The sequence below is a fragment of the Oxyura jamaicensis genome, chromosome 2 (assembly GCF_011077185.1).
Source record: "Oxyura jamaicensis isolate SHBP4307 breed ruddy duck chromosome 2, BPBGC_Ojam_1.0, whole genome shotgun sequence".
Lineage (NCBI taxonomy): Eukaryota > Metazoa > Chordata > Aves > Anseriformes > Anatidae > Oxyura > Oxyura jamaicensis.
The window spans coordinates 134,804,251-134,831,656 of NC_048894.1; the positions used below are offsets into that span (position 1 = coordinate 134,804,251).

Here is a 27,406-nt window from a genome sequence, read left to right on the forward strand (position 1 = left end):
CCAGTAAGAGTGGTGCGTCAGCCGTGCCTGGCTGAGATCCAGTCTTACAATGTTGGAGCTGGTTATTGCACTCTAATGCACATCAACCTGATTTGCATCGCTTTATATTTTAGGGTAGGATTTGTGTGCACAAATTATTTTTTCTTATTTTTGGTCATTGTGATGATTTTGTGCAATTGGGTGTTGAAAACAAGGTGGCTGTGCTGGTCCATGTCCGTGGTGGGCAGGTTCCCACTGGTTCTCTTCTGGAGGCATGTGCCCTAATTCTGCCAACGGGTGCCTAAATTTACATCATGAAATTTGTGTTAGCGACATATTAACAGTGTTTGGGTTCACATGTGCGAGGGATTATTTATCCCAGTAGTATGAATATAATCCAGTCCATGTCTTGATATGCTGTAGACAAAACCGTATGTTCCTAAATGTATGTGAGAATGTATCATCTTGTGGCCCGCTTATGGTTGGACCATGAACACTGGACCAGAAATTCCAGTGTTCTGGCTGGCTCAGGGTAAGTGTCATGATTTAATGTTCTTTCCGGTGCCTTTAGGAGGTAGGGAATTATTCACATTTTATTTTTAGGTAGGGCACAAAGAGGAAAAGTGAGGTGTGAAAGCAAGTTAACGCTGCTTGGATCCTGATGGTGGTTTCCTGTTACTGGTAACACCCTGCTGAGCAACATTTGGGGTTTCCTTTCGGATGGGATGTGGCTCATCCCATCACCTTCCTGGGGTAACAATGGGGGCCGAGAGCTGGCAGGAATGGAGTGCGATCTCCTCATGCCCTGCTAGCTCCCAGCACGGCCTAGCAGTTGGCCGTCATCTTGATGTCTGCCCGTAATGCCCAACCAAAGCTGATCGGGATCAGCTTTTTTGATCAGCTCGGGCCCTTCAGCAGTTTCCCTTAACAGCCTGGACAAGTCATCACTGGGGTTATGGCACAGCCACCTGGCCAAGAGCCCCCCGGTAGACCACGGAAGCTGGGCTCAGCATGAAGAGCACTTCCAGCAGCTTGACCAGCGGGATGGATCGCCTTGGCACAAAGGGGACCCCAAGCCGTGAGGGGAGATGCTGGCAGGCTGGGACTGGCACTGGGAGCACTGGGGACACCACTGAGGGTGGCTTTGCCCGGTGCAGACCACCGGCGGTGCCCGCCCCTGCCGGCCCTCATTGGCAGCGGCGGCGGGGGCGGGCCGGGGCTCCACGTGGAGGGAGCCCGGTGCCGATCCGAGCCGTGCCGAGCCGTGCCATGCTGCGGGCTGCCGTGCTGCTGCCGCCTCTGCTGGCCCTCTGCGGGGCCGCCGCGGGGCTGGGGGGTCCCGGGCTGCCCCCCGGCCCCCGGCGGTACGCGGCCCGCCTGCCCCCGGGGGCGAGGGTGGGCGACACCGTGTTCACCCTGCCGCCGGGCCGGGAGGCGGGCGGCTGGTTCGAGATGGCGGCCCCCGGGCAGGCCCCGCTGGGGGTGGACAGGGCCTCGGGGCGCCTCTACCTCAGGGGGGAGCTGCCCGCCGGCGGCGGCGCCGAGGCGCTCGTCAAGGTGCACAGAGGAGGGGGACGAGGTAAGGGGGCTCCGGGACCCTCGTCTGGGCGCTGCGGTGAATGTTCGGGGTCTGACAGGGGATGGGGATGGGGTCTGACAGGGGATGAAGGTGCCACAAGCACCCCAAGCCACACACACACGCACATCCCCTGGAGCTGCTTTGCTCTTCTTACTCGGAGTTTGGCAGAGGTTTGGGTCGCTGACAGCATCGGTGGATGGCATTTCTTTCTTTTTCTCGCACTGCTTCATTGCAGAGGGGGGTTGTAGGGCTTTCTGTAGGTGTTTTATACAGCCTGTAATGGCTGGGAACTGTGAGACGTAGAGCTAGAAGGAAAACAAATACATTGAAGCGCGCTCGGGGCAGTGATCTCTTTCCCATCGTGTGCAGGCTGTGAATCCCAGTGCTGTTAAGAGACTTGTTCGCACAGGGGAGCGCTGGGCTGCACAGCTGGGAATCAGCACGGTGAAAATGCTGGGCAGTATTTCCAGCCCCGAACCTTAAGAAACCCTCTGACATTCAAAGCAGAACTTCTCAGTCAAGCCACAAAGCCAGGAGGGTGGCGTGCTGTTTGACCGCCTTGCTTATCCCTAACGAAAGCAAATAACCTTGTGGGCAGCGTCGTGTAAATCAGCCGTGCTGTCCTCTCCGGCGCAGTGCGGTACGATGTATTTTTACTCCTGTCTGTGCACCGATAAAGTATTGACAAGAGATGAGCCTCAGGGAGAAAGGAATTCGATGATCAAGTGGGGCAAGGTCATTCAGTCACTCCTTTGAGCCACTTTTAAAATAAAAACGATCTCCCAAATGTGTGCAGTAGTGAACTTGGGATCTCATTCTACCTGCTTATTTTACATGAAGACAACATTTGGAGGCTTTGAGCATCCTGTTCTCATTTGAAGCAATCTGGTGAACTGTCTAAAGCCAAGCAGAATTAACTTTTGCCTGCTCCTCGTTTCTCCTCATGCCGCTTACCAAATGTAATTAACAGTGGGCGACACAGCAATCAATACTATGGGACATGCGCCCAACTTTTCATTAATTCATTCTCTTTAAATGAGAAACGAAGCCATCAGACCCTCACTAATTGCCATGTGTTACGTAAAAATGGTATGAGTGGAGACAGGCATTTCACGCCTGCTGCTTCTCCAGTGATGTTTGTGTGTTGGCTTTTTCTTTTCAAGGAAAAGGCAGTAACACAGGGCAGTGTGTCACTGTAGACCTAGAAGATGAGGTATTAGCGTTGAAATACTGAAATAAATGTGCGTACAGAGTACTGCAGCCTCCTGAATCCTGACTTAGCAGTAGCAGTGATGGGCATGGGATTGCCCTCAGGGCAGAGAGGGCTCTGTGGACCCGCTCCTCGCCAGGGGTGTCGTAGGTAGAGCCTGATAAGCAGCGAGCCGTGCGACTCACCGACAGCAAGCTACGTTTTTAAAAAGATGTCTGTCAGATCCTGAAGTACCTGAAAACGCACCTAGCCCATATTACACTTTCAAACATCAAGGAGTTCGAGTTCCTTGCGCTTTCTGAAAGAAAAAATACATCCACCAGTATGCCCACCTGGAAGGTAAAGCCATTTAATCTGCTTAATGCAGCCTCTGTGAAAACTAATGAGTAACCTTGTATGTTGCCAGCTCTGATTTCCAGTGAAGATACAGCTTAGTTTTTTCATGCCCAAATAGCCCATTTCTTCCTGGCACCCCCCAACATTTTTAGAGCAAACCAAACCTGAGACCAGAAGCAGAAATCTGACCTGGCAGTCAGGCCCGGGGGTCACGCTGCTGTTTTCTCTTCCCACTATCGGACTGATTAAAGCCATATGTGGATGCCACCGCTATGCCTTCAAGTTCAGGTGCCAGCAGAGGAAAGGCTTGGCTCGCTTGAACCGTAAAACCATTTTAACAGCCAGAGATCGTTAGACAAAACAGCAAGCCCCAGGATGAAGGTTATTGTGTTACCCTGTCTGTCTGTATCTCTGGAAGAATCTCATGGTAAAAATATGTAGTGACCCAGAGGCAATAAATAAGTGGTAAGAATGTGTGGTAACACGTAGAGATCAGAAACAAGCAAAAAACTTCAAAAGTGAAGAGGTAAATGTAAAGTTTGTTACAAGTGTTCCTAGCAAGGTACGTAAGGATTTCTCATCACTTAAATAGATGCCTTGTTGTAACAAGATAAAGAGAAGAGCAGAGATCTCCAAAGGAGAATATGCAGCCCTTTATCCTTAATGCAAGCCTGCTAACTCTCTTTACACAGCCTATGATTTCATATTTCTGAGATGTCAGTGTATTAAAGCAACAGGAAGGCACTTAAAAATTGTTTCAGACCCAGATCAATGCTGCACCTTGCCAGAAATATCCCTGCGTGCCCTCACCATTGCCTCCCACCCCACGAGCACAGCGTGTGGCTGATGTTGGTGCTGCAGGGCAGGATGCCCCAAATCCAGTTTGCACAGGTAGTTTCTCCATTCCTTCGTACCTAGGCAGGTGTGCAAACAGCCTTTGCTTTTGGAAATACGATCCCGAAGCGGAGCTGATCTTCATCCCATCCGTGCGTCGCTGCTCCCCTTTGAAGGCTGTCCTCACTTGCGTGTGCTGGTGGCTTCCACGCAGGCATTTCAGTGCAGGCATTAAAGTTTTGGTGCCAGCACAGCAATTGGTGCATAAAAATTTAAGAGAAAGATTAAGAAAAGCGTTTAAAAAACATCATCTTAGGAAATGGGCTGATGGAAAGGACGAGGTTCTGCTCTTGTCACTGTACACTTCTTGCTTGCACACTGCTGATGGAAGGACCCAAAACCAGAACTTGTCACCAGCAGAGTAAGGCGTGCTTTGTGCCTACTACTACGGGTACATCTGCTTTACATCAGGTGGGTTGGTGGAGGTTTTGGCCGGGGAAATAAATGCTGTGTGTATGGAACAAGCATCAGGTCCAATGGTAAGGATATTGCCCTGCCTTCGAGATATGGCCATACCTACCTAATGCAACGGAGCCCAGTAGGCAAGGTAGTGTGTTTTAGGGGATATGATACCCCTGAGCACTCTACCCAAACCTTAGGAGTATTTCTGAGGCACAAAATCTGTTCACTAACAGAAGTTTCACCCTCTACAATCTCTTATCAGTGTTTGGTGTGGAGCTGACCTGTCATTTTCGTGCTGCACTGGAACTGCACCAGTCCACTCATCAAGACCATGTGAAAACTAATTTATCTTTTGCTTTCCCTCAGAGTGAACCATTATTAGGGATCCCTGTTGGCTTTCGTAAGGCTTGTAGGAACGAGTAAGCCACTGGATTCAAAGGCCATTTGGGCAGGAGAGAGTGGGCACAGCTGGCAGCATGACTGAGTAAATATCACTTCTGTAGGCACAAAGGCATTTGTAAAACCAGCGATGAATGCTAGTTAAAGATGAATTATTCTCATAAGACATCTGTTATAAGCTTAAATACTCTTTAAGTAGATCATTCCTGTGGATATTGAAATTTGGGGAAATTTCTGAAAGGCACAAGAACACACATGGAAGAGCCTTCATAAACAATGTCCATATGTATTTATTTTTTTTCAGATCCAGTGCTTTTCTTCTAGGATGCTGTGTAGTTGGTGACGACTGGGCTGCAGGTGTTTTGGTGCTAGGGGCTGTTTTGGAGCTGCTTTATGAGAATCTGACACCCATGCTTGGTCCATCCTTAGGTAGTACTGGAGTACCGGGGACTGATCTTAACTGCAAAACAAAGACTGGAGTGTTCAAAAGCAGCTGGAATGGTAAAAAAACAAACAAACAAACAAACAAAAAAACCTCTGTTGTTAGTCAAGGCTAATGACTAGAAACTGGGGCACAAGTGTGGCTTGCAGCCATACAACATCTAGTTAGGTAAAAGTATGATAAACTGCTAAGTCTGAGAAGTCTGATTTATGATTTCCTAGGTGGTTTATGAGGAAGGTGTATGACCAAATCTGAGTGAGAGAAGTGAACGGTGCTTGAAACAGGGGAATAAAAACAAAACAACAACAAAACAACAAGGAGGATCTTGGAAATAGGCAACAATTTCCCCTGCTCTTCATGATGATGTGTAAAGTTAAAGACAAACAGATTTTGTGCAAGCTGCCTGCCCACCAAGCACTGCACCTTGCTGCCTCGGTAACTGCTCTGTCTGCAGGGAGGTCTGCAGCCTGAAGGCAACTTAAACCTAAAGAAATGAGCCCCCCTCCCCCTTTTTTTTCCTTTTTGTTTCTACCAAAACACACTGATCTTTTCATAGTTTTCAGTCTATTTGATTACATTTTTAAAAATTGCTCTCATAAAATGCAATTCATAAAGAAAATTGCAAATTTGTAGGGCAAGCATTAATAGGATTTCTAGAACCACTTATTTTTTCTATGATATTTGAGATGGAAGTTTATTAATTTATTCAGTGCACCAGGTGTTTCCTGGCAATTAATTATTTATTTTTAATTCGAGGGAAAAAACAGGTAATTAGAAACTAATTTTGTGTTTCAGTCCTGAAGATTACAAGACTTCCTTAGCCACGATTTGGAGGCTGACAGGAACTGCTTCTCGGGCACAGATTTCCTGGGGAGGGCTGAGCAGTGGGTTGGAGCTTCTGTCCCTGCCCTGCTCCTGTAACTCCTCCACCGAGAGCCCAGTACGGCGCTGTGCGAGCACCCAGCCTTGGTGCCGTGGAACCGAGTGCTTCAGAAACATCCTCGCACGCTGTGTTATCTCTTCTACATTCATATGGTTTTGCCAGAGGGGATGTAAACAAAATAAGCACCATTATTTCCCAGGTGTGATCTGTCGGCACATTTTTTGCTTCTCGGCTTCCCAGCGGTTTCCATTATAAACCCACTTCGGTCAGTGCAGTTCGAGTCCTCCTCTTGGGTGTGTGAACAAGCTGCCAGCAGTGTGTGCATCTCTTGCAGACGACGACTGGTACCTCTGCCACGTCACCCTGCTGGCCCCAGAGGAGGAGCTCCTGTCCTGGGCCATGTACCCGTACCCCTACCTGGCACGCGTTGATCCGGACGCCCGCAAAGGCACCCTCGTCTACCAGCTCGCTGCACGATACAGTAACAGCGAAAACACCAGCGCTGGCCTGACTTACACACTAGTTGCAGGTAGGTCCAGTCTGAAAAAATGGCAAACATCTGCCAAGCTGCGGATTTTTCTTACCAATTTCCCATTTTATCATTTTAGTCGGTAGGTTTTATCCCTTGGGGGGACACAAGATACAGCAGGTAAAGAAGGTGGGGGTGCTTTAGGTAAAATAGATATGTGGAGGGGAATCTTCTTTGTGCCCCCTGCTTTGCTTTACATCTATTTTGAAATCGATTGCAGCCTTACAGTTAGCTTAAGGCTCTGGTTTTTGTACAATCTTGTCTCTTTTACTCTGCACCAGCCAACAGCACGGTGTAAGAAATAAGGAGAGGGAAAAAGAAACACGTGCAAGGATATAGGTAGACGATTCGAGGATAGCTTACCTTAAAACACTGAAGATGCAAACGCTCTTGCTGTGGGATGTGTTTCACACCAGCTTTGTGTACGTTGGTAGGTGGTGAGGAGCGGTTTCAAGTAGATGCAGACACTGGGGTTATCAGGACAACGGGCCTGCCTCTGGCATGGAACAAGGAGTACGTGGTCACCGTGCAAGCCTCAGATGAGTATGGCAACAAGAGCCCCTATGCCTCCATCTCCGTCCTGGCAGGCTCCCGGCCTCCGCAGTTCACTAACATGTCCTACAGCCTGTTTGTTCCCGAAAACACTCCGGTGGGAGAAAAGTAAGTCCTGCTTTGTCAGGTGAGCTCCCTCACTGCCATCTGGGTGAGGCCAGTAAAGGAATGTTTCCTGTTGTTGCTTCTCAGGGCTATGCGTGTGTGTTTGTGCATTACACTATAAAAACTGTGATGTGCTTTCTAAAATAAATTACCCTTTTTCTGGTGTTTGAGAGTCTGTTCAGCTGCTTGAGAGCAGCATGGGGTTTTAAGGTACCCAGCAGCAGGTGGAGCCACACTGTAGGGCATTTAAGGAATAAGAAACCTCCAAATAACCTGGTGAAGTAGGAAATGCTTCTGTAGATGTGACACTTGCTCTTTAAAAGAGACCAACTGGAATGGAGGGAAATTGGTCTCCCTCCCTGGAGCTTTCGCTAAGGGGCTCTTAGAATGTTTTGTCATGCTGGCCAGAGACTGGTGTGAGAGATGGAGCTTCTGAGCATAAGTCATGGTAGAAAGGCAAGCATTCATTTCATTGCCTGCAAGGGGGGACAGCAGCAACTGAAAAGGCCCCGTGCTTACTGTTTTTCCTATCCATCTGAACCAACTCCTTTTCTTAATCTAAAGCTTCAAAGAAAGTCAGAAGTGTAGCAGTTATCTATATAACTGAAGCAGAACAGAATCTGCTGTAAAGCTCTAGGACGAGTACCTAGGGGAAGTAAAGGGGATTTTGTGTTAGAAGGGGATTGAAAAGTATTTTATCCCAGCCCTGCTGTGTCAGGGACCAGTTTGGTGAGAGATGAGGGTGCTTCCTGTAGCACAGGGACTTCCAGCCTGAATCCACCTTTTATCATCCACTCCTCGCTCTTCTAGGTACCCACCTGGCATCTTTCCTTGTAGTGTTGAAGCGAAGGATTATTCTCTCCCTCTTTACAGAATAGCAGTGGTCGAAGCTGTTTCCTTCCAGAGCCAGCCCCTTTCGTACTCGCTGCTGACGAACCCCAGCGGGCTGTTCAGCGTCAGGCAGGGGAGCGGGGAGCTCCACCTGAGCCAGCCCGTGGACTTTGAGGGCGAGCACCACCTCTACCACCTCCTCCTGAAAGCCACGGAAGCTGAGAGTGAGCTGAGCAGCGTGACCGAGGTATGGGAATCGCTTCATGTGCCACCCGCTGTCCTGCCCAGCTCCATCACCTCATGAGCTGAGCGAGTTACAAGCGTGGATAGTCCAGAAAATTTGTGAAGAGAGGTGGTACTCAGGAGGCAGGATGTCTTGTGGTCAAGGCAGAAGTCTGGGCTCTGATCTGGGGTCATTTAGGCTCAATGAAATACTTCTTGTTGTTTGGCTTTGGCTGTGCCTCCCATTAACTTGGAAGTGGAGGAGATGACATCTCTCTGTGTTGTAGTGTGAGAAAATGTTTAATGTCCCATCCTCATACCTCCAGTGAATGCCCAGGCTATATCCAGGGTGAGGTGCACATTTTCCTGAGCGTAGAAACTAAAATTCCTTCTCAAGGTGTCCTTTTGTCTCAGGTCATGGTCCATATCACAGATGAAAATGACTGTTCTCCAGAATTCCAGCACTCAATTTACACCAGGGACAACATTCCTGAAACCATTCCTGTCGGAACGTCTCTACTGCAAGGTGAGCACCTTCCTGGTACCTCTCGCTTCAGTCTCGTTTCAGCCCCATTAGTTGGTGTTACAGGTTCATGTTTCTGCCGTGAGAAAATGCTCTGTCACAGCGAGCAGTGACTTTGTAAAATGTGGACTGCGTCCTTCCCTGGGGTCTGTAGATGGCTTTTATAGGTATCCTGGAAGTAGATCTATAAGTGTCTTAAGGGGAGGATGGAGCTGAATGCATTGGTCCAGCGGCAGCTGCTGCAACTGATGTGAGGCAGGGCCACCAGGCAGAGCAGCACCAGAGAGGGCTGGTGATGCAGTGAGATGCAGGGAGCCCTGAGCTGATGCATCTGCACAAGGGGGGCAGATATGCTTTTTTTGGGAGCAACCTGGCCTTGAACACCTCCAGGGATGGGGCATCCACAGCTTCATCAGGCAACCTGTGCCAGTGCCTATCACCCTCAGAGTAAAGAATTTCCTCCTTGTATCTAATCAAAACCCACCCTCCTTCAGAATATTATCCACTTGAAAAGAATGGAGCTTTTGGAAATAATTTTAAACCCCAAGTTCCAACCAAAACTTCACAGTCACATTCAAAATCCTGTGGTTACACAGATAAGGACTGAACGTGGATGGCACTGCACCTTTTGTCTCACTTTATGGAGTCCAATAAAAATAGGAATAAAAGTCCATTTTCCAACCTGTTTTTCTGGTGTTGGTTGAACGTCTCTGAAGATGTCTCCAGATCTGACATAGCCCATCATGATGTGACAGGTAGCACAGATGTGCTCTGCCTAAAACCAGGAAAATGCACATGTGCTCGCTGTCAGTATTCAAACCAAAGCACGGGCAGGTGAGGTAACAGGAATGCAGGCTGAGACTCGGGGCGGTGATAAACTCTCTAAAATGGGTGAGCACCAAGGCGAGTCTCAGTGAAAATGTTCACGTCTGGGACGTGTCTTTTGATGACAAAAATGGAAGTTTCCTGAATTTGAAGCTGAACGTGTACAGGATACAGTGGTGATAAGAAGCTTAGTTTCCCCTGCGTGGTGACATGCCGATAGCAGAGCTGCAGGGACTGCTTTCCCTGCAAAGTTATCAAGAGAGCCCACAGCTTGCTGCAGCTCATTTTTGGTTTAATGGCTCATGGGAAGAAATAAGTTGCCAGTTGATCAGAACGATTAACTGCTAGAAGTTCCCAAGCATGTGATTTTCTCTGAAAAGATGAATGCTGTTCTCTCCGTGAGACTTGTAAAGCTGATTAAAATTCACCCAACTGTGGGAAAAAAATGTGTCCCACGTCCAAATCAAGCAGAATGGCAAAGCTGTGCAGTAAGCTTTATAAGCGCATCCAGCTTGTTTGTCTTGCCATACTGGGTAAATTATGGGGTATATTATGGTAAATACTGGGTAAAACTATGACCTGTGCCCCTTGTTAAACCTGTGGATGATGTAAACGCAGGGTTTGGTCATCAAACACTTTTATTTCAGCACACTGGGAGGCTGGTTTGTGTCGTGTTTGTAGTGTTGATGCTCTGCTAACACAGTCAGTCTGTCTGCTTAGTCACTACAGGCGGATTTACGCTCACTGCACGTGCTTTAGGATGCCTGGATGCACACAAGGATGCTCTGAAAAGCACAGAGGTTTGTGCTCAGCAGGGGCCAGTGAACTTCTTCAGCTGCACTAGCAAAGCAAGGCTTAGAGCTGTAGCTGGCAACTGTGTGTGAAAATACCAGGCTTTGAACTGTAGTTAGCTTGCAGTGAGATGGCTCAAAGTATGGGCAGAGTTAGCACAGACCTGCTTGCGCTTGCTCTACGATCCTCAGAATGTGTTTGCAGTGCAGGACAGTTTGCAGGATGGAATGGAATGGGAATGGAACTCCCAGTTGCTATTGGGAAGCAAGGGGTGGTTGTGTAATGTGCAAGCATCACGTTCCCTATTTGTCAGGGAGAAAAAAAAAAGAAAAAAAAAAAAAGGTATGATCACTGAGCACATAAAATGTGCTTCTATAAATGGATTCTGAGATGTTAAACAGGAAATTAGAACCACAGTAATAACCTTCTATACTGAGATGAGTAACTTTCCAAAAGCAGAGGTGGTTTTTGTTGTTGTTGTTGTGGGTTGGTTGGTTTGTTTGTTTGTTGTTTTCCTGAGTAACTAACATGATATTTCACTGCTCTTTTTGAAATCTTGCTCTTCTCTGTTCCTATTTTGAGTGAATATTCTCATAATTATGGGTCTCTGTTTCTGCACCTCGTTGAGCTGTCTGTCAGTGTGTCCATGTGCTTCTTACATGCACTGGCGTCACTTCTATGCCTTCCACAAGACTATTTTGTGCTGAGATAGCCCTAATCGTATCCTCCTGGTCAAATGAGGAGGTGGTTTAATACCAGTATGAGGCAAAGCCTCACTGTCTGGCTAGAAAAATGGCAGGGTAACTAAAGAGGTGAGCTCCTGCTCTTCAAATCACTTTTGATACAACATGTAAGCTCTCGCTCTTTGTTCTGCTGCTTTGCTGCTCTGGAGCAGATGGGACACCGTGGGTACTGAGCAAACACTTGTCGAGGAGGAATGTTTAAGCACTCTTTATACCTCGAAGCGCCAGGTAATTAAAAAGTACTTTAGCTATAACGTTGCCGGGAGCTAATTAAATTGGAACGGCATCCCCAGAGAGAGTGAGGACACAATTTGTGACTGATAATGCTCAAACAATGTGCATATTGATTGCGTGTTAATTACCAGTGCTGACTGCTGTTTGCACAAAGCAGGTTGCAGTGCTGGGATTGCTGCGCTCTCAGGGCATTGCAGCGAGCAGCCAGGCTGGGGCAGAGCTGTCTTGCTTGTTTTGTCCCGGGTTCCTGCTGAGTTCCCAGCCTCCTACTGCAAATAAGGCCTTTATGATGGCTTTTTATGAACTTTTGCCTGATGTCTGTTCCAAAAAAAAATCTATCTGAAGCTTACTAGGTAGGAAATAGCATAACCAAAGCCCTGCTGCAGCATGTTAAATGTGTTCCCTAACAGTTCTTGCCACAGACTGCGACTCTGGCTCCAACTCGGAGATCGCCTACTTCGTCCAGAGCACTGATTTTTCCATCACGCGCCACGGGGTCATCAATTCTAACCAGAGGCTGAACTTTGAGCGAGCAAACCATATGTATGAGTTCGTGGTGATAGCTGTCGATAAAGGACATCCCCCTCGGACAGGAACTGCGTCCGTGCGCATTCGAATGGCCAACGTGAACGACGAGGCTCCTGTGTTCTCCCAGCCCATGTAAGCCACCCTGAATTTGCTTTGCTTTTTACAGATGTTGTGTGTGACCTTGGTAACACTTGGCTAAATTATTACTATTTTTTTTTTTTTTTTGTACATCTGTAAGTACCCCCTGGTTTCACTGGTAATGTAAAAGCTTTAGAAGCTGGTACTAAATGCCCTCCAATTTGTTCCTTCCATGCACCAGTTACAGAACTTTCATCTCAGAAGATGCTGGTCCCAGTACCTTGGTGGCCACTGTCCGGGCCAAGGACCCTGATGGAGATGGGGTGCGGTACCTAATTGCTGGAGGTAACGAGGAGGGCAATTTTGAACTGGATAGTGAGAAAGGTAAGAAAGGTTTTACAACAGTAATAAGTGAATGCAAGTCTCTGGTTTATCTTCAGGTTACTCTCAGGCAGATTTTCAGAGCAATTTTTAAAATTCCGTTGTTAATTTTCCTGTAACTTTTTTTCCAAGTGCCCTTTTTCCTATCCCATTTACAACCTTGGTCTACAGCAATTGCCTCATAAATACAAATTTGGAAGATAAAATTATATGTATTAATTCTAAGCAATCTCTTCTATTTTAATTTCCGTACACCAAATTCAAGTTCAGCATGGGAGAGAATGGATCCTAAAAAGAGAATGGCTTTTACTTAAACTAAATACAATACAGGGCTGCCAAGTGACTACAGCCTAGTTTTGACTGTCTCATAATAAATGGCATCTTACCTCAGCAGTAGTCCTTAAGCCACCTAAATCTTTGCATTTATTCATGAAGCATGGTACTGCTCAATAAAAGAGAAGTAACTGACTGGCTTTTCTTTGCAGGTACATTTGTTGAATGCACAAAGCAAACACATTTTAAAAACACTGACAGGAAAATAAAAATCTTTTCGCTAACTTTTCTAGCTACAATGGTTCTTAAGCATGAGGACAGCCCCACCTGGCAATGCAGAATGTGTTCAGGAGAGAGAAGATACCACAGAAAAACTCCACCTGGCCTCTATCTCCCTCCTTTTTATATCCATTCTTCTCCTCCAAAGGTCTCCCTGCTGGCAGTCACACAAAGGGTGCAATGTTTTCTTTCCTACAAAGAAAGGGGTTGTTCAGACTGGAGAAAAGAAGGTGCTGGGGAGATCTTATAGCGGCCTTCCAGTACTGGAAGGGGCCTTATAAAAAAGATGGAGAGAGACTTTTTAGAAGATCCTGTAGTGGTAGGACAAGAGGTAATGGTTTTAAACTGAAAGAGGGTAGGTTTAGATTAGGTAGAAAGGGAAAATTGTTTACTATGTAGGTGGTGAGGCCCTGGCACAGGCTGCCCAGAGAAGCTGTGGATGCCCCATCCCTGGAGGTGCTCAAGGCCAGGCTGGATGGGGCTTTGGGCAACCTGGTCTGGTGGGAGGTATCCCTGCCCATGGCAGGGGGCTGGAACTGGGTGGTCTTTAAGGTCCCTTCCAACCCAAACTGCTCTGTGATTCTATGATATCCTCTAGTTTATATCGACTGCTTCACCTGTATGTCAAAAATCATAAGGGATCACCATATTGATATATTCTGCAAGTAGAGATGCTTCATATCAGCTAGAATTAGACCGTGCGATCTGATGTGATCTAGTGAGGATTGAATCCTGTGCTTTGCAACCAAAATACAAACTGAACCTAAAACACAGTGGCAGAGAAATGTGATGCTCTCTTGACTTTGTTTGTTTACATGGTAAAACGAAATTGCACTTTGCTTCCAAATTCAGGTATCATTAAACTCCGCCGAAGCCCACTGCCCAGCCTGAAAGGGCCGCAGTACATTCTGAACATCACTGCCATAGATGACAACGTCTTGGGGGGGCCCACCCCTCTCAGCAGTTTTGCTGAGGTTATTGTAGGAGTTAACGACATAAATAATAACAAGCCTGTCTTCAGAGAGGTAAGATGTCTTTCTGTATATATTCTTTTCCTATCGTAGCTGAGCTTATAAATCCTTCTTGGCTCCTGATGATAGCTGGTGGGCTGAAGGGACTGTGTAAAGCTGAATGAGTCTGTAATCAAACACATTTCTTCATGCTTAAAGAACAAAGACTTCATTCTCGTTATTTCCATCCTCTTTCTCCCTTGGAGCTTGAATTCTTTGTGACTATAAGTAATAGAAGTGATTTTCTTCTGAGTTTTCCTATGTGCTGCCACTGTGCAGCTAATTCATGCGGCTTGGTGTAATACATAGGGCTGGATTTTGGGTTTATTTTTAGTGCACTTACTACAGCGACAGCACCTGGGTTCTGGAGAACCAGCCTCCAGGCACATACGTGCTGCAGGTGGAAGCCTACGATGCAGACCTCGGCGTTAACGGAGAGGTGAAGTACGGGCTCATGCACCGCGACGGAGCTTCCCTGGGCTTCAGCATTGATCCAGACACAGGTCAGGGGCTTTCAGGTTACTGAGATAAAATGAAAATGCTGTTGTATTCTAGTGAGAGGGCCACTGTCGGTTAGCCATAAGAGCTTATAAAATAAATACTGAAAAAAGAAATTAGAGGAAGTGGGTAACCATGCATATAGATTCAGTTAAGATGATAGTGACTTAGATAGCAAATTGAGTAAGGTAACAAACCCCAGATCAAAGTGAAGGTAAAAAGCTATTCTGAGGACAGTGACAGTCTTGATGCATCTCAGATGAAGGAGCTATAAAAGTTGCTGATGTTCCTGTAGTCAAAACAGGCAAGTGGGATATTTGCATGTCGGTGTCCAGGACCCCCCAGTAGACTGGAGAAGCCAACAATAGGGAAGCAGAGTCCTTGTCTCGAGCATAGTGCAGATGTAGGTCTGGAAGGAGCCCCAAGAGGGCCACTTTAAAGTCTCACAACCAGAAGAAAAGAGCCGAGACAGGGAGAGACTCATTTAGTTGAGAGGAAAAGGTGAAGACAGGGAGAAAAATGCTCAATTTATTAACTGAGCTACATGATTCTACCCTGTTTTAATCTATTCAACAAGGCAGTCTCTGCTTCCTGATGTGGGGATGACTGACTACATCACTTAAGACTCCTGTGATGTGACTCTTCCCCAGAGCAATAATGAACTATCTTTCAAATATTCAGTTACTTGGACTACCAGTGCAATTGCCCTAAGAGACGGGCAGTTCCAAGGAGGACGGGCCTCTTCAAGGAGGAGTTTTTCCTGTGCTCCATTAGCAGTGAGGTAACAAGGTGCCCAGACTGAAGCTCCTTAGCAGGGCAGGAGAGAAAGCTGCAGACCGCTGGTGCTATCTGGCAAGTGAAGAGAGGAGGGGCAGGACCTGTAGTTGGTCTGGTCCAAGCCCTGCCTTGCAGGGTTGGCCAGGGATTGAGCTTTATGGTTGTGCTGCGTGCAGTTGTAGCCCCCTCCTGTGCAGGAGCAGCGCCAGTCCCTTTCTGCAGGCTCAGTCCCGAGGTGTCTGTGTTCCCAGGGGTCATCACCACCACGCAGAGCTTTGACCGCGAGAAGCAGAGAGAGCACACGCTGTCTGTTACCGCCACCGACCAAGCGCAGGAGCCGCTGATCGGCGTCTGTCAGATCACCGTCTTTATCGCTGACGTCAATGACAACGATCCCAAGTTTGAGAACAGTCGCTATCAGTGTGAGTGACGTTTTCTCCACTACCACAACATGAACCTCTTTAGTAGTTCCTAATAATGACGGTCAGTTTTTAATGACGGTCAGCAAAGACCAATCTTTGCTGCCAGCTAAGCCAGTTACTGCTTATCTCATCGTCAGTGGAAGAAGGCAGAATTAAGCGATGCCATTAGTGCCTTATTTATTGCAATACTCTCAAAACCAATTACAGTTTTCAGTCTTACGAACCAGGCACATCCGATCCCTTTCCTCTGTGGCTTTTCCCTGCCCCATTCTTCTGCACTCTGAATTTTTATTCAGCGTCCCCCAAAACAAAACATGACATCACAGCTGACAAGTCAACAACCCCGGTGAGAAGAGCAGTCATCATCTGTCTCCTTGATACAGTGCCCCAGTTCAAATAGGTTGGAGTTGTGTTTATCTCTTGTCAAACAGCCTGAAATCCTTGGCTTATAGCCTGCAGTTGGCTGTGAGCCCTAATCCCTCCTGTGCTCCTGAGCTAACTTTTCCCATTTGCCCTGGTGCCATTTCCTTTTTCATCCCCATACGATGTGCTTTTCAATGATTTACCTGCAGCTGCTGCTTCTCCAGTTGAGTCCTGCACTTCGGTACATTTCATGTCATCCACAAACGACAGGCATGCTTCCTAGCTGATGAACTATGACAGGCTTTTCTTGCATAATTGCCTCACCAAGAATGGCAAAAAATGGCTGATGCTGTGTGTGACAGCAAGTCCATTTTGGAGGTTTTGACTGTTCAGTGGAAATGTCACATAGGGCAAAGCAGTGACCAATGTCTTATTAAAATGAAGAGGGTTCATAAAAGCATTTTAGGACAGAGCAGAGAAGTCCCTGAGACAAAAGTAATGTTTGTGCAAAGATGAACCTTTCTACTGTACCTTCAAGTACTTCTTCAAGTGAAACTGCCCGTGATTTTTTTCAAAAGAAGTGAAGCTGAAAGGTTGCATTTGGTAGTTATGATGACTTTGGCATTTCCAAGGAATAGGTGGATTTTTCTGGGATTTTTTCATGAACACGGGAAACCAGGAAAGATCCTGTAGCAAAGGCAGCCCTTTGGGACAGGGAAAATGCAGATAATGAGGTCACTTTATGTGTAGCACTTTTCCAGCATGTATACGTAAGTAATCAATGTTTGTACATCACAGAATCAAAAACAGCTTCCTCTCTAACGAGATCAAACGCCATTAGTCGTAGGTTCCTGTTCTTGGAAACTGCTGGTTCTTGATTCCTGTGCACTAGGATGTTGGTCAAATCCCACATTTAAGCCAAGTATTTTATCATCTGCATGGAAAGCAGGCATTAAACAACTGCTTATCTCTGTGCAGTACGGATGGCATAGTAATTGCTAGTTATGCCAGCAGCAAGTAGAAGTGCATGAAATAAGAGAGAATGACCCTTCCAAGTAATTGTGAATGCTTTTTTTTTTTTTCACAATGTGATTTAACAGGATTTGACTATAAAAGTATAAATTTAAACACAAAGAAAGGATATTTTACAGTGTTTCTTAGCAATAAATTCCATTTTCAATAATCTATTTTAATGCCAGTAAATCTCTTCTGAGAGTAGCTTTGGCTGTACTGACATACCAGGGACATGAATCATAGGCCAATTAAATGTCATGGGAATAAGAGAAGCTAATTAAAGCTCAACTTTGTGTTCATGGAGTTGTGGTGGTTTGCAGTTTTACTGCCCCGTTGCCACAGATTGTAGATATTAAGGGAGAAAAAAACAGAAGACATGAGCAGACCACTTTATAAATAGTGTGAAGTGCTTATTTTCCCACCTCAAAAATGCTGTAGTAGAACTGCTCACTATTTCTCATGATTCTGTTGGCATCCTTGCTAGGAATCAGGAAGACAAAATGAATTCCTCCTCTGGGCACTGGCTATTTCAACTGTGCAGCTTTTTGCTGGCAGATTTTTAGGTGACGGCTCTAAAAGCAGGTTCAGTGAAGGGTTGGTCTGCCTAGGACCATTGGCACAAAGACACAGACTCTGTTGCAGGTAGATTGCTGGAAACACAGAGTGAGACCTCAGGACCCAAGGCTTTATGCTCTGTGATCACCTCCTGCCTCCCTGTGGGGATGCTGTCGCTAGCATTCAGCATTGATCCTGATCGTACAGAACCCCTCGTGATGCCAGATGTCATCGCAGAGGGACAGCAGCACCCAGAAGCTGTCAGGGTGACAGTCCCCAGCTCTGCCCTGATAGAGGCTAGTGGGGACTTGGGGCTGACGTGGTCACATATGGCCTGCACCAAAAGATAAATAAGTGCCAGCAATTACTTAGCCATCTCCTGATGAGCATAACCTCTCTTGGCAAAACTGTGGTCTTTGAGAAGGTGAGAAGGTGGCTGGGCAGCACTGCTGGTTTTGCAGGGGAGCTAGGGGTGTACCCCCAGGCACAGCGAGCTGAGAAAGGCTTTAAGCAAAGACCTTAGCTAGGAAACATTAAACCTGCTTCACCAGCAGCTTGCTTAACAACATGGCATGGAAGGAGAAGATGAAAGAAAGAAGAGTGTAGACACCCTGTTAGTGACAATACTTCATAACCTGCCTTGCTACAGAAATGTTTAATCTCCTATGATGGGAATTTTGAGGTTTTATGTGTTGCCCTGATTGAGAAAGCAGTAGTAAGACCTGGCTTTGCTGTGAAATTAACTGCTCTGAAATGCTAGTTTCAGCGAGGAAGTGGCACATGGAGGCCCACGTCCTCAGTGTCTTCCAGATTACCACTAAAACCTGAGATATGAGTAATCTAAAGGGCATCACTGTGCTGTACGGTTGGCACTGACCTGTGAAGATCCCTCTTGTGCTTATTGATTGTTATGTGCAGGAGTATTTCTGTTACACAGCTCAGTAAATCATGACAAGACCTGCTGACAATACCTTTGTCTTCTCAAAGATTTCCTCAGCGAAGACACTCCCGTGGGAACAAGTTTCCTCCGTATTGCAGCTCATGACAGTGACCAAGGCATGAACGCGGCCATCACTTATTCAGTGTTAGAGCATCAAGTGGAGTACTTCCAAATCAACCCCAGCACGGGCTGGGTGTATGTGAACCGCCTGATCTCCCAGGTAATGTCACTGCCTGCTGGCCCTGAGCAGCCCCAACTCCTCACACCCATCACAGAGGGTTCATTACAGCCTCTTAATTTGTACAAAACGCTTTTCAAATATCCTTGATCTTCTTTGTTTCATAGGCGACTCGCATTAGTTGCTATGTTGTAGCAACAGATGGAGGCAACAGAAGCAGCACTGTGGAGCTGACCGTAACCATCACCAGTGCACTTAGCCAGCCGCCCCGGTGGGAGCAGAGCAGATACTGGGTAACCATCCCTGAAAACACCATCCGTGACACCAGGATAGTGGTACGTTAAAAGTATGACTAATTCCTTCCCTCTCATGTTCGTTTCATCTTCTTCCTCTGTTGTGCTCTGTGTCTGTGTTGGAATCACAGAACCACAGAATGGCTCAGGTTGGAGGGGACCTTAAAGCCCACCCAGTTCCAGCCCCCTGCCATGGGCAGGGACACCTCCCACCAGACCAGGTTGCCCAAAGCCCCATCCAGCCTGGCTTTGAACACCTCCAGGGATGGGGCATCCACAGCTTCTCTGGGCAGCCTGTGCCAGTGCCTCGCCACCCTCTGAGTGAATAATTTCTTTCTAATATCTAATCTAACTCTCCCCTCTTTTAGTTTAAAGCCATTCTCCTTTGTCATGTCACTGCACCCCCTGACAAAGAGGCCCTCCCCAGCTTTCCTGTAGCCCCCCTTTAGGCACTGGAAGGCTGCTGTAAGGTCTCCCTGGGGCCTTCTCTTCTCCAGGCCAAAGGTTACAGGCAGGTAAATTTGCTGTCAGTTAAAGAGCTGCAGCAAGCCTAAATGTTGTACAAGGAAACTCAGCTCTTCAGAATGGAAGTAAACTGTTGGTTTCTTGTCTGTTATTGTAGCCATGCATGCACTGTTCGCCCCATCAAACTGAACACTGCGCACTTGCAACCCTGCTCTTCATCACCGTATGTGGTGGCTCTTTTCTCCTTCAGACCATCAAAGCCACATCCCCTCTTGGTGATCCCAGGGTTACGTATAACCTGGAGGAGGGTCAAGTTCCAGAGGCAAACATGCCTGTTCGTTTCTACCTGAAGCCAAACAGAGACGATGGATCTGCTTCTCTTCTGGTCGCTGAACCACTTGACTTTGAGACAACCAAGTTCTTCACCCTGAGAGTCCGAGCACAAAACGTAGCAATGATGCCTCTAGCTTCCTTCACCAGCGTTTGTGTTAATGTAACAGGTAAGGCCTGCTGTTGTTACAACAGCTCATTCAGAGCAGTATTGTTGTTATTTTTACTGTAACAGCATGAATTAAGGTAACATCCATAAAATTACAAAACACCTATATACTCTTTGTGCATTTCTATGCTGCAAAAAGAAGTTGTATGGTCGTTAAAAAGTCTGTTTGAGACAGTTTCTAAGTGTAACTAGGAAATGTGGAAATGTGATAACGTAAAAATACGCTGTGTGAATGTTTACACAATGCTGGTACCTGCTTTTATAAGCACAAATAGAAAGATTTCTTTTAATAGGAGAAATCTAGTACATGTCCCCAAGCTATTGAAAGGAGATGTGTATTACGGAAATATTCTGCGCTATAGAAAGAGAAACAGTACAGATAGCTTGCTTTTGTGGTTGATAAGTTTAAGTTTTTTTTGTTATGTTCATAATATTCTATTTAACATTGAGGTAAAAACTGTAGAAATGGAAATGAAAATGTTCTTACAACAGGTAGAATTTTCTAAGATTTGACCTAACCCACCTTCCAGTGAAACCTCTTTGTAAGGCTCTGCTCCTGTAGAACCACATAAAACTAAGTCCAAATTTAATCTCTGCCTTTTGAAGCATTAGTGGAATTACTTTTAATATGTTGTAGTCCTTTAGGATGAAAATAAGAGTAAGTGAAGTCTTCAGCAAAAACATTTGTCACCACCATGGAAATGAAAGATCTAAGTGGTAATTTGAATAGGAATCTAACACTTTGGCTTCACTTTATCACAGTGTTGTCTTCTATTCTACAGTCCACTAACACAAAAACCCTTCTGTGAGGCAGGGGTGCTTAAAGACAGGGCCTGAGCCTCATTGTAGATTGTGGACCCGGTCCAAGAATGTTTTTCAGACAGTGCAGTTATTGTTAGCAGAATTTATTAGAAACTTTGTTTTACTCACAAGAAAAAATGCTTCTTAATATGTGGCTGTTAGGGAAAAACGCAAAAAGGTTTGGGGGAATATGTAACATTTCTGGGTGTCATTCTCTTACAAAGAGTAACACCAGTCAGATCCATCGGGGTTGAGCAGGGGGATGATCAAGTCAGTGCTGTCATAGCTCCCCTGCCCATCTCTTGTGCTCACCTCTTCCTACACAACACTTGTAGGGAGAAAATGCATCAAAAGTTGGCCCATCAAATTACTGAACATATCTTCTCCAGTTTAGCTCTCTCCAAGGGTCAGGCAAGGAAGAAAAGCAGGACCACCACTGTGGTCTTTATGTGTAACATTTATAACATTATGTGGCTTTGCATTGCCACAATCCAATCTGATCCAATATGATCTGGCTGCAGAGGACCACTTTCAGAGCAGCCCTTTCTTTTCTCCAGGCTCCTTGCCACTCCTCCTGCACTGGATCTAGTGATTAGCTACTGCAGTTTGTTAGCTCACCTAGCCCCCTTCTCTCCAGAAAGTCAGTTTTCTGTCAGAGCAACAAAACTAGCATTGTCAGCACATGAGGCAGCTGGTAGGAGGGAGCATCCCACTGCTTAGGGCAGGATGACAAGAGTGAGAAGATCAGTATTGCTCCTGTGAACATCAGCCAGTGCTTAGGTGAGGGGAGGCTAATGTACAGCTGCCTGCCTAAACAAACATTAGATCCTAAAGCCTAACACAACTCTGCCTGTTCTGCACTGCACAGACCAAGAAAGACTGTCTGACACACCTCCTTTGTCAACACTAGACTCTGCAATTTTAATTTTCTTTGTATGTCAATCAACACATAATAAAATACTGAAATGAACTACTCTGAGTGGTTCTGCTGTAGGTTTCAGTAGATAACCAGCTCTTTACAGACTGGGAACAAAAGGCCTCCTGGTCCTGGCATTCATGGATTTATTATAGTAAGACTGCTGGTCAAATTGTTAGCTACTATCTTATCTGAGATTAGGCCACTCTCTCTCAGAAATTGCTCAATGTCTTTAAAATGCCTTCTGACAGCTGCCATGAAAATGGGAAGAGCAAAAGCAGGATTGCTTCTTACTATGAACGTGTGAGTTCTTTCTCTAAGCAAACTCACAAGCAAAAAAATTCTCTAAGCAAAATCTGTGGGAAAAAATAGAATAAATGAAGATGTTGTTCTGTCTTCAAACATTTTCTCACCGTGGTCCCAATCATCTTCTTTTGCAGATGTCAACGATAATGTGCCATTCTTCATGTCTTCCAACTACGAGGTGTCTGTGCCAGAAGGAGCTGATGTTGGCACATCTGTGGTTCAGGTTTTAGCTACAGACTTGGATTCTGGTCTACATGGAGAGGTTTGACCTCACATCCAATTCTTTTCCTCCCAGTAGGCAAGGTTTAGTATCGGAATCAGTGAGAATGCACAGTCAGCAAGTGACAGGGAACCTCATTGTCACATTTGGCCATCATTGTCACAGTGACCTGGCCCTAGAATAAAGCAGTGTTACAAAGGAAGCATGCATTTTCAGTTTATTTTCCTGAGCCTTTTCCAAAAATCCTATAAAATCTTCTGGGAAAGAATTCTGGCTGGTAGAGATCTGATGGTTTGTAACTAATTTTGCAGCTCCTATGGAGTAACCTGTGTGGTGAAACTGTGCCTGGCTCTGCTCTGTGCATGACCTGGGGTGGAACTGTTTTGTTTTTTTTTTTTTCAGAGGAAGAAGCCAAACCTTTGCTAAAGGAGAAAAAAATGGACAGCTTTCATCAGTGAAGATTTTGATTTGTTCATATTTGAGTGGGGTTTTTATTGAGGTGGTGGGGTGATGAGGCAGAATAACCTGTTGAACAGGACCCAAACTGTTCTATCAGTTAGCCCTGCTTCTTTGCTGTCAGAAGCACAGTGGGTTGCTAGGAGCTGCAGAGGCACCAGGGAAGGTGTCATTCCCCACTTTCTCTGTATTTCTGCTATTCATGAACTTTTTGAGCTGTCTCCTACTGAGCACAGTTGGAGATGAGCTACTGGTTTGATGGGCTTTGATATGACTAGTATAGCTGTTCTTCTGCTAGAGAATTCTGTTTGTTTTTATTTTTGAAATGGGCAAACAACTTCAAAAATTCTGTCCAGACCAACTTCCTTCCTAAGAGTGTTGCCACCTTGTGGAGGGACCTAGGAGGCTACTGGGGAAGGGAGAGAAGTTGCAGCACTCGGCCATACAAATGAAAGTGGAAAATGCAACCTCCCTTACCTATTTACCTTTTAGGTTCACTACTTTATATTGAAAGATGCTAGTGAGGACTACAGGTTCTTCACCATTGAGCGCAAGACAGGAATTATTTCCACACATGCATCTTTTGACAGAGAGAAAAGAGCCTCCTACTTAATTGAAGTTCAGTCTCAGGACTCTACAGAATCTGCTAGACCTGGTGTCCATGGGCAGCCCAATACAGGTAAAACCAGTCATGAATGATATATTGGGTAAAAGACATCAGAGACTGAATTCCTTAACTTTTCTAGACTTGGGGATGTGTCAGCTGTCTAGAATATCATAAGGTGTTTCCACCCCAGCCATGTTTAGTCTACATTGTTCATCTTACATCTCCTTAGACACAGCCTACGTAAGGATTTTTGTCAGTGATGTGAATGACAACGCCCCGGCATTTCCTCAGTCAGTGTATGAGATCAGCATAGATGAGGACAGAGACGTTGGAAGTCCTGTTGTGACAGTGACAGCAAATGATCAAGATGAAGGTGAGCTGACCTGCCATCCATGTCTTTCTCTGTAAGTCCTCTTAGTATTCCTGTGTGTTGTACGTAGTGTTGTAGGGTTATTTCCCACTCGGGCAAAACAGATTTCTGCATTCAGGAGATAACTCAGCACTTTAAACATTTGTAGAAGTGAATAGAGAAGTAAACCTGAAGCACCAAATGATTTTCTTTTTTATTCCTAAGCATTTTGCAGCAAACTACTATTGTACAGGCAGAATGTTCTTCTCAGATGGATTCTCTTAAAGTAGAGCGATGCTGTTATATTTTAGCACCATCCAGTGGTAAAAAAAGAAAAAAAAAGTTAAGGAATGTTGGCATTTGAAAAGGGAGGTTTAGGAAACGTGAAGCAAAAATAGCTTTTAATATTTTAATAGTATGTTACTTTTTTATTGTTGGCAAGTGAATGCACAATACATAAATTAGAGGCACACGATTCCCTCATTACCAATAAACAGGGATTTGTCTGTGACCACAAATTATATTTGTGGATAAAAATGCAGACCCTACGCCCCATCTACCATAAACAAATGCGTTGAATTACATACATGGCTCATTCTGTTTGCGTATGTACCTATGTTTTATCTCCTACACACATTGTAACAGCCTGCTCTGTTCTTGTTGAATAAGGTTGCTCTTGAATACATGTCCACCATGTAGAACTGAATTGAGCACTTAGGGAGCGTGCAGGCTGTGGTGATTTGCTTTCTCTTGTAGGTGCAAATGCCAAACTCAGGTACCAGATCACGTCAGGAAACGCGGAAGGAGTTTTTGATGTGGAACCCGAGGTTGGAACTGTCTTCATCGTTCAGTCACTGGATTATGAACAAGAACAACGTTACGAACTCCGGCTTGTAGCATCTGATGGAAAATGGGAAAACCACACTCTTATCATCATCAATGTTGTGAATAAGAACGATGAAGCACCAGTCTTCACTGAGAATGAGTATTATGGCAGTGTCCTGGAGGAACTCACAGATCTGCCTGCGTTTGTTCTAAAGGTAAAGCGCTTTTCATGCAGCAGAGCAAAAACTGATTGTTTTGTTTTGTTTTGTTTTGTTTTGTTTTGTTTTTCCCCAGGATTTGAGCCACCAACACACACAGAATGTCTCAGTCCCATCCATGCACACAAATCCAAGGAGACAGTATCATTAGAGGGATTAGCCCTGGGATTAGAATTTAGCTAGTAACTTTCAGTAAAGAAGACAATAAAGAGAACTTGGCTGAATTTGTGTAATAGACTTGCTCCCTTGACCAACAGAAATGTTGAACAATAAGTTAGCTTTCCTCTATAAAGCAAGGGAAAGTGTATTTGAGGAACTGTATATGAATAGCGTGGTTAGCATCTGTACTTCATGTGTTTAAGTTCACAAACTCTTTAGCTACACTTATACTACCAAATAAAAATAATCAGGGAATATTCTTTGACTGTGGAGCTGGGAGTCCTCTGTCCCGTGCTGATAATCAGCTTGGATATATGGCCACCCAGTTCCCACAGCATTCTGTTCACTCTGAGAGAAAGTCCCTATTTGTCTTTGTATTACAGCTCTGAGGAGTTTCATAAGAAACATATGCTCAGCAGATCTGTTATGATTATTCCCACTTACTTCTTTCTGGAGTTGTTTCCTCTTCCCAAAATATAACGGGAAGAAGAATATATTAGCCTGTCTAAACATGATCTTTTTGTTTCTCTAGGCTGTGCATTGATGTTTATTGAAAGAGTACTTGACCTGAGTGACTGAAACCAAGAGATGTTTCTTGTTAAATTTCATGCTATTTTTGTAGCCTCCACAATACCAACTGACATCAATAAAAGAACAGCGTTTTCCTGGTTTCCATTGCATAAACACTTCCCTGCTGTGGCTTGTTCTAGGTTTCTGCAACAGACCCCGACCAAGCAGCTAATCAAAATGCCATTAGCTATTCCCTGCACGGACAGGGGGCCGGTAGCGAATTCAGCATCAACAAGAACACGGGCGAGATCAGCACAAACAGAAGGTTAGACCGCGAGAAGCGATCAACGTGGCGCTTCCTCGTTCTTGCAACAGATGAGAGCGGAGAGGGGCTGACTGGCTTCGCAGATGTTATCATAGAAGTGAGGGATGTGAACGACAACGCGCCCCTTTTCCTCTGTGTCTCAGATGGTTGTTTCATGGGTCACATCCCTGAGGATTCCCCAGCAGACACGGCTGTTATGGAGATGACTGCAGTGGACTTCGATGACCCAAAAGCTGGCACAAATGCTGTACTAACCTACAGAATCATTCAGAATGTCCAAAATGAAATTAACCTGAGCTTGTTCTCAATTAACTCAGTTAGCGGCACTATCTATACCATGCTTGGTTCCCTGGACCGGGAGAAGGAAGACAGGTACCTACTGGTGGTGGAGGCCAAAGACGGAGGAGGGCTCACTGGGACAGGCACTGCCACTATTTTGGTGACTGATGTGAATGACCATGCTCCGGTCTTCCTGCAAAGAATCTACACAGCATTTGTCTCTGAGAATGCGAGCATTAACACCGAGGTTGCAGTGGTGTCTGCTACGGACAGGGATGAGGGGGAAAATGCCATGGTGACATTCAGCATCCTCGACGGCGACAATGACCGCAAGTTCTCCATGGAGACAGATAAAGTCAACAACTGTGGGTTCATCCGGCTGCGAAAGCGGATTGACTTTGAGAAGCCTCATGAGAGGGTGTTCAATTTGACTCTGAAAGCAGAGGACATGGATTTCTTCAGCATTGCTCACTGCGTGATCTACGTGGAGGATGCCAACGACCATGCCCCAGTCTTCTACCCCCAGTTCTATGAAGTGGCTGCTTTGGGGGAAGACGTGCCTGTAGGCACCAAAGTTGTTCAGGTTTCTGCTGTTGACTTGGATTCTGGCCTGAACGGAAGGTTTTCTTTCCACCTGCTGAACAAGTCTGACCCAGCTGGCCAGTTCTCTGTGGCTAGTGATGGCTGGGTGGTAGTTGCAGGACTGCTGGATTATGAGGCAGTGACACAATACCAGCTCATCGTTATTGCCACAGATATGGGGCAGCCCCCTCTGGCAGGCAGTGCCACTGTTTTAGTGACTCTGCAAGACGTGAATGACAACGGGCCAGAGTTTGAGGCTCATTATAACCCAGTGGTCTGGGAAAACACAGCTTCTCCTCAGGTAGTCCAAATGAACGAGACATCTGCTTTGCTCTATGCTAAGGACCGAGACACTGCTGCTAATGGAGCGCCCTTCTCCTTTCGTTTACTCAGCAGTTCCGATAGTCTGGATAACTTCCACTTGCAGGATTTCCATAATGGAAGCGCCCAGCTCACTGCTCTGCGTACCTTTGACAGGGAAATGCACAAGGTCTTCTATCTGCCCATCCTGATCACAGACAGCGGTATTCCACCGATGAGCTCCACCAGCACATTAACTGTGAATATCGGGGACCAGAACGACCACCCGCATTCTGCTGGTTACATGGAGTGCCTCATCTACAGCTATGATGGTAAGGCACTCTCTGCTTGCTTCCAGGTGTTACAGTGAGGCCAAAGGAGCAGCTGTGGGATTCACAAGAGGACTCTGGCCTCTTCCATGTAAGTTAAGATCTCAGTAGAAGTGCTGCTGAAGTTTGCTCAAGCCCACACAAAGAACAGTAGGTGTGCAGGTCAAAGGAAATCTGGGCCACTTGGTTTG

The 27,406-nt window shown here is 45.9% G+C and overlaps 1 protein-coding gene across 1 annotated transcript in view; it reads left to right on the forward strand.

The window, feature by feature from the left end:
• Nucleotides 1–1,248: 1,248 nt before the first annotated feature.
• Nucleotides 1,249–27,406, forward strand: part of LOC118161667 (neural-cadherin-like) — a 43,239-nt gene continuing 17,081 nt past the window's right edge. The window contains exons 1-18 of the mRNA XM_035317224.1: nucleotides 1,249–1,558; nucleotides 6,459–6,653; nucleotides 7,088–7,313; nucleotides 8,184–8,388; nucleotides 8,778–8,889; nucleotides 11,891–12,140; nucleotides 12,328–12,470; nucleotides 13,872–14,044; nucleotides 14,364–14,532; nucleotides 15,556–15,726; nucleotides 18,646–18,818; nucleotides 18,944–19,111; nucleotides 19,785–20,034; nucleotides 22,191–22,318; nucleotides 23,225–23,411; nucleotides 23,569–23,712; nucleotides 24,445–24,728; nucleotides 25,601–27,218. Coding sequence (XP_035173115.1) covers nucleotides 1,249–1,558; nucleotides 6,459–6,653; nucleotides 7,088–7,313; nucleotides 8,184–8,388; nucleotides 8,778–8,889; nucleotides 11,891–12,140; nucleotides 12,328–12,470; nucleotides 13,872–14,044; nucleotides 14,364–14,532; nucleotides 15,556–15,726; nucleotides 18,646–18,818; nucleotides 18,944–19,111; nucleotides 19,785–20,034; nucleotides 22,191–22,318; nucleotides 23,225–23,411; nucleotides 23,569–23,712; nucleotides 24,445–24,728; nucleotides 25,601–27,218 — 4,906 coding nt within the window. The remainder of the gene's footprint in view (nucleotides 1,559–6,458; nucleotides 6,654–7,087; nucleotides 7,314–8,183; nucleotides 8,389–8,777; nucleotides 8,890–11,890; nucleotides 12,141–12,327; nucleotides 12,471–13,871; nucleotides 14,045–14,363; nucleotides 14,533–15,555; nucleotides 15,727–18,645; nucleotides 18,819–18,943; nucleotides 19,112–19,784; nucleotides 20,035–22,190; nucleotides 22,319–23,224; nucleotides 23,412–23,568; nucleotides 23,713–24,444; nucleotides 24,729–25,600; nucleotides 27,219–27,406) is intronic.